This window comes from Pleurodeles waltl, chromosome 6, assembly GCF_031143425.1.
Source record: "Pleurodeles waltl isolate 20211129_DDA chromosome 6, aPleWal1.hap1.20221129, whole genome shotgun sequence".
NCBI classification, from domain to species: domain Eukaryota; kingdom Metazoa; phylum Chordata; class Amphibia; order Caudata; family Salamandridae; genus Pleurodeles; species Pleurodeles waltl.
Genome location: NC_090445.1, coordinates 32,042,323 through 32,053,441, shown reverse-complemented (window position 1 = coordinate 32,053,441; position 11,119 = coordinate 32,042,323). Strand labels below are relative to the sequence as shown.

At 44.5% G+C, this 11,119-nt stretch overlaps 1 protein-coding gene across 1 annotated transcript in view; it reads right to left on the bottom strand.

The window, feature by feature from the left end:
- Positions 1–2,670: 2,670 nt before the first annotated feature.
- CEL (carboxyl ester lipase) overlaps positions 2,671–11,119 on the bottom strand; it is a 52,002-nt gene continuing 43,553 nt past the window's right edge. The window contains exon 11 of the mRNA XM_069237133.1: positions 2,671–3,466. Within this exon, the coding sequence (XP_069093234.1) occupies positions 3,274–3,466 (193 nt within the window). The 3' untranslated portion in view covers positions 2,671–3,273. The remainder of the gene's footprint in view (positions 3,467–11,119) is intronic.

The window sequence follows — 11,119 nt, the reverse complement described above, 5'->3', positions numbered from 1 at the left end:
CTCTTCCTGTGATGTAACAAGGGATAGCTCACACACAGGATGAGGTGCACCCTTGAGGACACTACAGATCAAGAGTCAGTAGAACATGAGAGAAGCTTCCAACATATAAACACTTGAGTTTAAGACCATCTTTTCAGAGATAACGCTTGCCGAAGGCTCAGTAAAAGGAAAAAACATATTAATGCAGCCAGACAGCACTACAGCCAAATAAACAAGGTCACAGGTGTGAATGTAGTGGGACAGCTGAACACAGAAGCAGACAGACTGAGCAGAGAAGTAGGTATACCCCATGAGCGGGCACTGAATCATGAAGTCTAGGAAGCCATCTTTACGGAGTTGGGAACACCAGTCATAGACCTTCCGTGAGCAAGACCAACATGGCTGCCACACAATAACAACGTCCAAGGATCAGTCAAAAACTTACCAAAACTCCAAAACACGTGAACAATGACAGGACAGACACTCTAACCAGAACAACGATCCCTCCTGGCATGGCTCCTGAAGGCTTGGGGGTTGCCCACCTTCATATCCCAGAAATGTGTCACACAGTCAGTAAGGAGCAAAGAGGCTGGTTCTGCAACATGGCTAAGATGTCTTAATTTGAATCAACAGTAAAAAGATACAGATGGTCAGACTGGTGGGACTAACATCAGATGGTACTTAATGCAGCAGCTGGGGTGCACATATCGCCGAACGTCATATATATATCTCTGAAAGGGATTTGTTTTGATATATATATATATATATATATATATATATATATATATTTTTTTTTTTTTTTTTTAAGTCCCAGCCAGTCAAAGATTTCTAAAAGTGACAAAGGGTATATACACACCAAAGCCTATCCAACCACCAGTGTGGAATGTAAACGTGGTTCTAACACAACTTCTAAAACCACCCTTGACTATCTGGTACCAATGTCACCATTAAGGGTAAGTGACGTAGAAGACCTCACTATCCAGGAGCCGTGCTCCGAGGTACACAAAGACAAGGTAATGATGAAATTCAAGCCAAAAGTTGTAGCCAAAGTAGGTTCCAGCTTTCATGTTAATCAAAGCATCCACGTGCAGAAACAATATCACACCCTGGGCACAAGGAGAGTCGTTTTAAGCTTCAAAGGACTTTAGGAACAGACAATTATAGGACAACCAGTGTCAAGGGCTTCGGTAGGCCAAAAAATAGTGCAAGTGCACCACCCAATGGCAAGATAGAGAAATAGCACATTCCACCAGGGATAAAGGCGCCATGGGAAACCTCGCTAACAGATATGTGCACTGCAGCAACACGGTCGTCAGCACACAACTCACACCCATTATTGTGTGGAGATCCAGGCAATGAATGTGGAGCACAGGGGGCCCATCAGCGATGAAACACATTCACCCTTCACAGAGATCTCGTAAACCACTGTACCATCTGTGCAAGGTTTGTGGCTCTAGAATTCACACTGCATAAGAAACAAGTTACTCACCTGCAGCAATAGTTTTGCAGCATGACCCAGACCCAACCACTAGATGGCGCGACAAAGCAACAAGTGAATCTAGAAGCGTTGCACACTGCAAAACTGTTGTTACAGGTTTCCAAGATGCAGACAAATGAAACTGTGCGTGGATCCATCTAAAAATGAAAAGCTGCATTTGGACAGAACTGAGCTCATTTGCTGAAAATAAAAAGCTGATTTGTTTGGGACTAAATTAGTGCATTTCCATAATATTTTTGCTGGTATGAGTAATTCAGACAGGCCTGGGTCACTCCTTGCTGGTGGTCTGGCATTTCTTCCAGGAGCCAAGTAGAACTTTCTAAGTGATGTGGTGGTCAGCTCATGAGTCGGTGGAGCCTTTCATGATCTCTACTGGTGCTTTTTTTTTACCAGGGGCCGTATTACATAAACGGCGGGCTTTCCCTGTTTGCACCATGGCGCAGTGGCGTAGCGTGAGGGGTGCAGGGGGGGCCGGCCGCACCGGGCGCAACATCTTGGAAGAGACTCGAGTGCTAAAATCCACGGGTTAGGGGGCGCAAATTACTTGCCTTGCCCCGGGTTAGGGGGCGCAAATTACTTGCCTTGCCCCGGGTGCTGACAACCCACGCTACGCCACGGCGCACCTTTAAATAGGTGCACCTTGCGCAAACAGGAAAAGTGTTGCCGTATTACCATCAATGCGGTTCCCCCGCGGCAGCCTCGAACTCACTCCGCCCTGGGGACAGTGCATTCAAGTGAAATACAGAGCATATGCTTCAAAGCTGCTCCGTGTTTCCCTGGTCAGGCGTTGCCGCCTACACTTTAAAGAGGGGCGAGACATACCCTTTCGAGCAGGGGCAGTGAGTTACTGCACCCGATTGCAAGAGGATGTTTGAGGATCCATGGGACTCCCATTATCCCCTCCTAAAGGCTTGTTTGCCTCTGCGCCCACGTTGATAACATGGAACAGGTGCAGAGGCAAAGTGATTCCCTCATTTGCCCATGCCAGTGTGTTGCTAGGCACATGTCTACATCAGGGCACAGATACCTCACCCATTTCTTTCCTATGATGCATCACAGAAGAATATTTTCAAATCTAACGTCCTCATGGCAGTCGAGATGAAACCAATCACAAGAGATACACCACAAGAGGAATATTCAATAGCTCAATGCATCTGCGCTGCACTTTTGAAGGAACAACAAGAGAGTTTTGGTGGCTTAAATGCATTTATTGAACCTTTGTATCTAACATTAGTATGGTTCTATCTGGGATTTGCAGGGAAGGCTTTGGTAGGTTTGTGCCCAGAATTTCACAAAGTCCCCTCTCAGGTTCTGCTTCGTGGGTTGGTGGTTGCATTTGCGGGTGATTTTTAGTATGGTTATGGCCTGGATCCACTGGGCAGGTTCTGGTAGGTTTGCGTCCAGAACCTCACGAAGTCCCTTCTCAGGTTCTGCTTCATGGATTGCAGGTTGGCTTTCTGTGTGATTTTTAGTATGGTTCTGGCTTGGACATGCTGGGGAGGTTCTGGTAGGATTGCACCCAGAACCTCACAGGTTCTGCTTCGTGGGTTGGTGGTTGCTTTTCTGGGTGAGTTTAGTATGGTTCTGGCCTGGATCCACTGGGCAGGTTCTGGTAGGTTTGCGTCCAGAACCTCACGAAGTCCCTTCTCAGGTTCTGCTTCATGGATTGCAGGTTGGCTTTCTGGGTGATTTTTGGAATGGTTCTGGCTTGGACATGCTGGGGAGGTTCTGGTAGGGTTTCACCCAGAACCTCACAGGGTCTGCTCATGGATTGGTGGTGGCTTTTCTGGGTGAGTTTAGTATGGTTCTGGCGCGGACGCGCTGGGCAGGCTCTGGTAGGATTGCGCCCAGAACTGCACATACTCTTTCCTCAGGTACTGCTTCATGGATTGCAGGTTGATTTTGTGATTGATTTCCAAGTACTGCTGATACTCAGGGGAATATGGCAGCCAAGGGGTGGGGACGCTGGAATCGCCTTTGTTGGGGTCACTGTAGGAGGGAAGACAGACCACAGGTTAGTTGGGAACATGACTCAGGTGTTTCATAGAAAGAATATCAGTAGATGCCCCGTGGTCTAAGCCAAAGGGTGCATTTTATTTAAATTTAAGGACACAAAGATGAGATAACTAATGCACCAGCACAGGGAAGACACGCGACAACTCAACATCAAAGTTTTTAAAATTATTATTTTATTTCTGGTCTATGAATCCCATGCCTCAATTTAACAGATATCCAGTGTAGTAGATGGTATTTGCTTTCTTGCTTTAACAGTTTGTACCTGTGGCTAGGACCTGTGAACTAGCCATGGGCCAGGCATTCTGTCTATGTGGCCACCTTGCTCCCTTTTACAATACATCAAACTTGAAGATAATTAAACTGTGCAGCAAGTACAGAAATGTGTGAAGTTCAATACTTCCCAACTTCGCAATTTTTTTTTTTTAAACTCTGCTAGATTTGCATAGCACAAAGGTGGAAAAGTAAAACAAAAAAATAGAGGTCCTATGCGACAGAAAGTGTGTTGCAACTGCTGCTGACCTTAAACTACTGAATTCAAACTCCCTAGGCAGGTCTGTTCCTTAGCACCAGAAGCTTAACAACCCCCTCCTCGCCTCCCTACCCCATCTAGAGGTCTGGCAGCAGGGTATGGTGAGGAAACTGTTGGCGTGTGGCACCGATAGTTTCCTTACTTCTGCGCAGCAGCGCTTCTCCTAGACGCCCTACCCCTCCTGGGTAGAAAATACAGATGTGGGAGCAGTGCTTAATTTGTAAATAAAAAGGTGCCGGTACCCAAAGCCCTCCTATTAAACATGCGGCTGCTGCAATTAAATGTGGGGACACGGAATACTGAGGCGGCGTATTCCTGGAAACATCTCAGGCCTCTTCAATCCATTTACAGCCACTCCCTGCCCCTTCAGCTCACTCTTACAGCTTTCTCCCTTTGTGATGCTTTTTCATTTTTCTCTTCCTCCGTCTTTCCCATATGTGTCTTTTTCTCTCAGTAAATGTTTGAGGCAGAAGAATAAGCGCTGGCCATCAAAAATAAGTGCCGGTGCTCTGCACCGGAAACAACAAGCACAAATTAAGCACTGTGTGGGAGCCATGGGTTGGCTCAGGTAAACTCCGCCTCGAACAAAGTATCCATACTTTTTACTCCCACATAATAAGGATACAACTATAGAATTTGTTTTGTATTTTACACCTTGCCTACTACAAATGGTTTCAGGTGTCTGCTGGCAACCTATCTTTTATAGGCACAGTAGACTTAGAAGGGTTTGGGGTCACTTTCAACCTAATGTTTCAATGGCTTTCCTGTGCCTCTGTTCTCTGCTTCGGATTCAGTGTATCCTTGTCGCCAAAATGTAGTGAAGAAGCTGCTTTCTTGAGTAGTGAATAAAGGCTTTTATTCATGAAGGCGTCCGCTCTCAACGAAGTGCCCCTTTCACCGGGCAGCCAGTGACTGCCATTGGGGGGAGAAGGTCACCAGATAGCACAACTACATGGAATGCCATTAGAATGGAATGTGAGTGCATACATTCACATACTTAAAGCATCGTGCTGAACAGCAAGTAAATTACAACATCTCCCCTAGTGTTTGCCCCACACAAATAGACTTCCAGTCTCACTGTTTCCATTGGAGGAGTTGGATCCTTGCACTGCTGTACTCAACAACTTATAGTGCTGTGCACAAGGGCCTAATTCCTCTCACTCTCTTTTTGCATTAGCTGCTTCCTATCCCCGTTCTCAACCCCTGGCCTGTTTCAATATTTGTGACTCAAACAAATCCACTCTTTATTGTCACCCAACTACCACCAACTCGCCCCCTCCTCCCGTCTGCTGCCAACTGCTGTATTGGCTGGCAGCCATCCATGTATGTTTGTTTGCACCATTCAAAGATGTCCGCCCACGAATAGGTGTACATGGGAGCCATCTTGGAATTATTTTGCGTCACGAAAGACTGTTTCAAGATGGCCTCTGTGTATGCACATACAGTATTGCCTACATTACCATGCATTCTCATTTGCTTTCAAATATTACAAGGTGACCACCATGCATGCACATACACTGATGACCGTCTTCAATGATTTATTGTGGATTCTGCCACAGTAAAAAATGGGCCCACCAAAAAGAGATTGGCAAATCCAATGAACCTGCCACCAGGTGTCCCAGGTGAGATATTGGGGCTTGGCCAATACTTGTTTATATTTCATTTACTCAAATTTTCTTGCAATTATTTTGCTTAAATGACTCAGCAGTGGATCGGACATTACTGATTATGTTGAAATTGGAAAAACAGCAGAACAGATGCAGGGCTGTTTACAGATGATGAAGAAGCAACATTGAAAATCGAAATAGTCTGCAGTTTAGGTAGTTGTATCACTGTGTCCCCATGTTGGCAACAAATATTCTTGTTGTCTTCCTTTCATCTATGACTTGTGATTCCCACTTCTAAATATTCCTCAGATCAGTGGTTTCCAACCTTTTGACTTCTGTGGACCCCCACTTTAACATTACTGGAACCCAGGGACCCCCACTAAAACATTATTGGAATCCAGGGACACTCCACTGAGTCATTACTGAAAGCTGAGGACCTCATCTGTTAATATTATTTAATTTTCTAAGCAGTCGCAGACCCTCTGAGGAGGCGTCGCAGACCCCCTCGGGTCCCCAGACCACAAGTTGGAAACCACTGCCTTAGACATCCCTGGCTTCATCTTTCCCTCTGCCCCAGTGCCCAATGAGGCACCATACATTACCAATAAAAACATAAAATGCAGAAAAGAAAGTGGCCAAAAAACCTCAAAACTTTTTAAAGTGTAGTTTTGTGTATTTTGAGATCATTTGCTTCTGTGACTGAATGGGGCTGGTACCTTTGTGGCTGTATGGCAACATGTGTCACTCTGTGAGAGGTGGTACTTTGGCTCTGGCTGTTCATGCCGGTAGTTTGAAGGGCTCCCTGTTGGTTTATGGTTGAGTTTCATAGCACATATGGAGGGATGGTTACATTGTCTGTGTTTTTATACTACGGTAGCTGTGATGAAGTAGTAAAATAATTATTTCAGTATATGTGTGGTATATTTTGATAATTTTAAGCTGAGACGGTGGACGTGTGGCAGTTATACTGAATGTCTGTTTTATAGTGATTTATAACTCTTGCTCTATGATTTAATAATGTATTGTGTTTTAATACATACTATGTTTAGTGTGAATAAAAGTGCATTACCGTATGAAAATTATATTTATAGAGTCAAGCTTGTGGTATTGTTTTGTACAGTCATAGGCAAAATATGTGGTGTCGTATTTATGGAATGAAAGTTATGATTACTTTGTATATTATCTGAAAGAACAGTAATTATTAAATTAGTTCATAATAACGTTCTTAATGAAAGTTAATCTATAGGTGGGCAGGATTGGGTGAGGTAATCAGTGATGTCACAAGATGCCATTTAATGCCACAAGTGGTATCATATGTGACGTCCCAAGCAGTGCATCGCTGGTGTGCTAGTTATGGTTAGTTTACTTGCCATAGCTGATGAATTTCAGTGGTTTTTAGGTTTTGTTTTGTAATCATAACTGCACTTTAACCATAACGTTTTCAGTTAACCTTTTTTTTAAATGAATCAATTGGTCTAACAATAACAGAACTTTTAACTGCGATTTTAAGTCAATTTCCAATGCTATTTATGAATGTTTTGTAATGTTTTATTACCAAACTTTACCAGAGTTTCTTTTTAACTTTCTTTTGTCCGTGAATTTCTGGGGTTTTTAATCAAGTATTTCTTCCAACAGTTGGCGGAGGCTCTGCAACCAAAGCCCTAGTTGACCGACCTTTGCTGCACAGAGACTTTGTCTGTGAGCAAAGGAAGTTGGCCTTAGAGACTTGGACCAACCCCCCATGGTACAGTTTTGCATAAAGCCTTTAGATGTGCACAATGGAATTGGTTGCAAGACCTGGCAGTAGGACAGGCTCTGCAACCATCCCACCTCAAAACCCTTCTGTGCATGGCTTTTGGACCTGATCATGGGAACTAGGCCTTATTCCGTGGCTTGAGGTTTGCCAGCGCATGTTTTTAAAATTGTATAGGTACCATAGACCTATAATAGATGGCAGCAGCAAAAAAAAGTCCTGTTGTCCAGTAGTGGCATTTATTATTTTTAATTTAGGCCCACGGGCAGTCTATCAACCCGAAGTGAATGACTATCCATGGAGTAATAGTCCAACCATCTCTAACTATTATTAGTTTCAAATCTAATGACACATTTTGTAATGCTAATTTCTTAAAAGATACTGAACGGATGCTGATCTCTGGCCCGGCTGTCCATCCCCCCTGGCGGTACCAGCAGGGATGTGGCTGTTTGGCACAGGCCAAACCCCCACACTCCTAATGTGGCAGTCTTCATGCCGGCCCGTCGGCGGCGAGACCACCACTCCGGCCCTCGCAGTCTTCAGACCGCCAGAGTCGTAATGAGGGCAAAGTCTTGAGTGTCTCTTGATGCCCCCTTCCGTCCCTCAATCCCGGTAATAAGCAGCATATTACATTCTCTGCACTAGCAATTAATGTTTACGCCATGACTTTTTTTCATGTTTTTTTTAAGAGATAATTAACCAAAAACAAGTTTCAAGGGGCTCAATTAGTGCAGTAACAAACTCCCACTGAAAAGGTCACCAGGAGAGCTGTTTTAGTGTGCTAAGCAATTGTAGTATGGAATATGAGATGTAGTAACAGTGATTTTCTCATTTGAAGTTTTCTCAGTCGTAATAAACTCATGTGCACTTCGCACTGTGATAGTAAACAAGTGAATGTATTTATTAATACAGATGCTGTAAATAACATGTTATTGCCCACATATTCATTTTAAGAGCATCACACACACAAATATCTATCTAGCTATCTATCTATCTATCTATATTACCCAGTGGCGGTCACCAGTAGGTAGTTATTCAGGACTTTTTTTTTACCATAGATGGAGCTTTTGCTAATAACTTTGGCACCGATTGATGAGTCTTCACGAAATTTCTAAACTTATACTTTGGTCAGTTAAGCTGCTTTCTAGAAAGTTTCGGGATGATCTGTCAAGAGGGGGCCAAGAAAAGGAGGATCCCAAAACACTTGTTCCCCATTACATGCCAAACCGCTGAACCAATTTACACCAAATTTGGTAGAAAGCTAGATCTTGGTTCCGAAAGTGTAAATCCGTTTAGTAGTTCGGAGAAATTAGAGTTTATAAAATATAGCTATACAGGGCTTCAGATTCTCTGTGGATTCGACTGGCCCTGTGCAGATATCTGATTGGCTGCCAACACTTCAAGCAGGAAGTGTTGTCAGACATCTTGGGACTCGACTTCAGCACCCAGCCACCCCACAACAGCCCCAGGGACCCCCTCCTCCCCGGGGCTTCAAATAAATTAAATGTGGGTTGGGACTGCCTGAGCCCCCCACCCCCTGCACCCATGGGACCGCCACCTCTCGGGGCTTTAACAAAAGAAATAATAATTTGTCCGGGCTCTGGGGAATGGGGTCCCCTGGGCTGAGATCAGCCCTGGGGAGGAGGCCACGAGGCCCCTTCCCCCCCAAAAAAATAATAATAATTAGGCCAGGCCCTGGGAGATGGGGTCCCCTTGGCCAATATCACCCTGGGGAGATGTCATCACTGATCATGTCATGAGTGATATAATATGTGAGGTCATAAGCAGTGCATTACGGGAGCGCAAGTTATAGTTAGCTGAGGTAACTAACCGCTGAATTTTAGTGCTTTTGTATGTGTGAAATGTGAGCCTAACTATAACGTCCCTGTAACCTTTGGTTTTTCAGTGAATTTCTATGTTTATTAAATTTTATTTCCTAACTATAATGTCCATGTAACCTTTGGTTTTGTAGTGAATTGCTATGTTTTTAAATTCTATTTCCGAACTATAATGTCCCTGTAGCCTTTGATTTTTTCAGTCAATACACATAGGTATGTGTGTGTTTATTTTTTAAATATATTATATAGTGGCTGTCCTAGTTTCCATAGGAAGAGGGTTTTTTGTTTTGTCTATAACTTTGGCGCCGCTTGACATATCTTCACACAATTTCCGAAACTTGTACTTTGCTAAGTTCAGCTTCTGTCGTGAAAGTTTTGGGGTGACCCTCAAGCAGGGCCCAAGAAAAAGGGGGTTCCAAAACGATTTTCCCCATAAATTTTTCCATAGGACCTTTAGACACGCCTTCAGCCAAACCACTGAACGGAATTACACCAAATTTGTCATGAAGCTATATTCTGTTCCGCAGATCACGTTTTTTTGTGGTTTGGTGTGAATCGGTTCAGTAGTTTCAGAGTGATTTAAGGACAAAACAATATAGATGTATAGGGATGTGGCTCCAACTGTCCTGTGCTGATATCTGATTGGCTGCCAACACTTCAACAAGGAAGTGGTGGCAGCCATCTTGGGACTCGGCATAAGCCGAGTCCCAGAAAAAGAAAGGGGGCAGGGTAGAGTCACCCTGACCCTTTAACTCTAGTGCTGGGGCCTGTGAGGGTCCCCGCCAGGGCTAAAAAGTATTTAAAAAAAAAAATCAAAAAAAAAAATCTGAAAAATCCGCAGGCGGATCCGTCGATTTTTTTTTTTTTTTTAAATGAGGTCTCCTGCACTTTTTTGTTTTTTTGCCCCTGGTTGGGCCAGGTCCTGGGGCATTTGGAGCTTAATAGAGGAGGGGGGCGCATGGGGCCCTCCTCCTTGGGCTTTAATAATCCCCGTGGACCACCACCTCCCTGGGGCGATTGAGCAAATGTGATCGGGGGTCCACTCCACCTCCACATGCGCCCTGGGGACCACCACCCCCAGGGCAAGATTCTTTTTAAGGTGGGGGAGGCTGTACAGCCTCCTCCACAGCCCCTGGGACCACCTCCTCCCTGGGGTGAATATACAAATATGAAGGGGGGTCCATCTGGACCCCGGCACCCAGGTGACCACCATCCCCTCAGGGAAAAAATGGTTTAAGTAAGTGGACCCCGATAGCATCCCTCACAGCCCCGTGAACCACCACCTCCCTAGGGCTACACTGTTTTACAAGCTGGGGGCGGCTGCCTGGGGACCAACACCTCCCTGGGGCAAATATTTTAAAAATATATATATTAAAAAAAAATTATAATTAATTAATTAATAAATATATAGGGACCACGGGGGAGCCCTTGAGCGCTCCCTCGCGGTGCCAGATAGGCCATAAAGAGCTAATTAAAAAAAATGAAAACCCAAAGCTCAGTGTGAGGGTCGCAGACCTTCAAACTGAGCATTGGGGTTCGAGTCAAGCTGGACTCTTTATTTTTTTATTTTTAAACAATTAAAAAAAATAACAAATACATTTTTGATTTTAAATTGTACACAAATATCTCATCCTGAGCATATCAGACATCAAACCCTAAAAAAACTATCTCACGCCCTCAGTTTCTCTCTCTCTTTCAATCGATTTCTCCCACTCACACACCCACTCAGACCCTTGTGCACTCACTCACAGCCCCAGTCGGACCCTCATGCACCCCCACTTACAGACACACTGACAGTTACGCACCCACTAACACACCCACTCAGACTGTCACACACGCACTCACAGACCCACTGACACCCTCATGCACCCACTCACAGACCCGCGCACACACTGAATC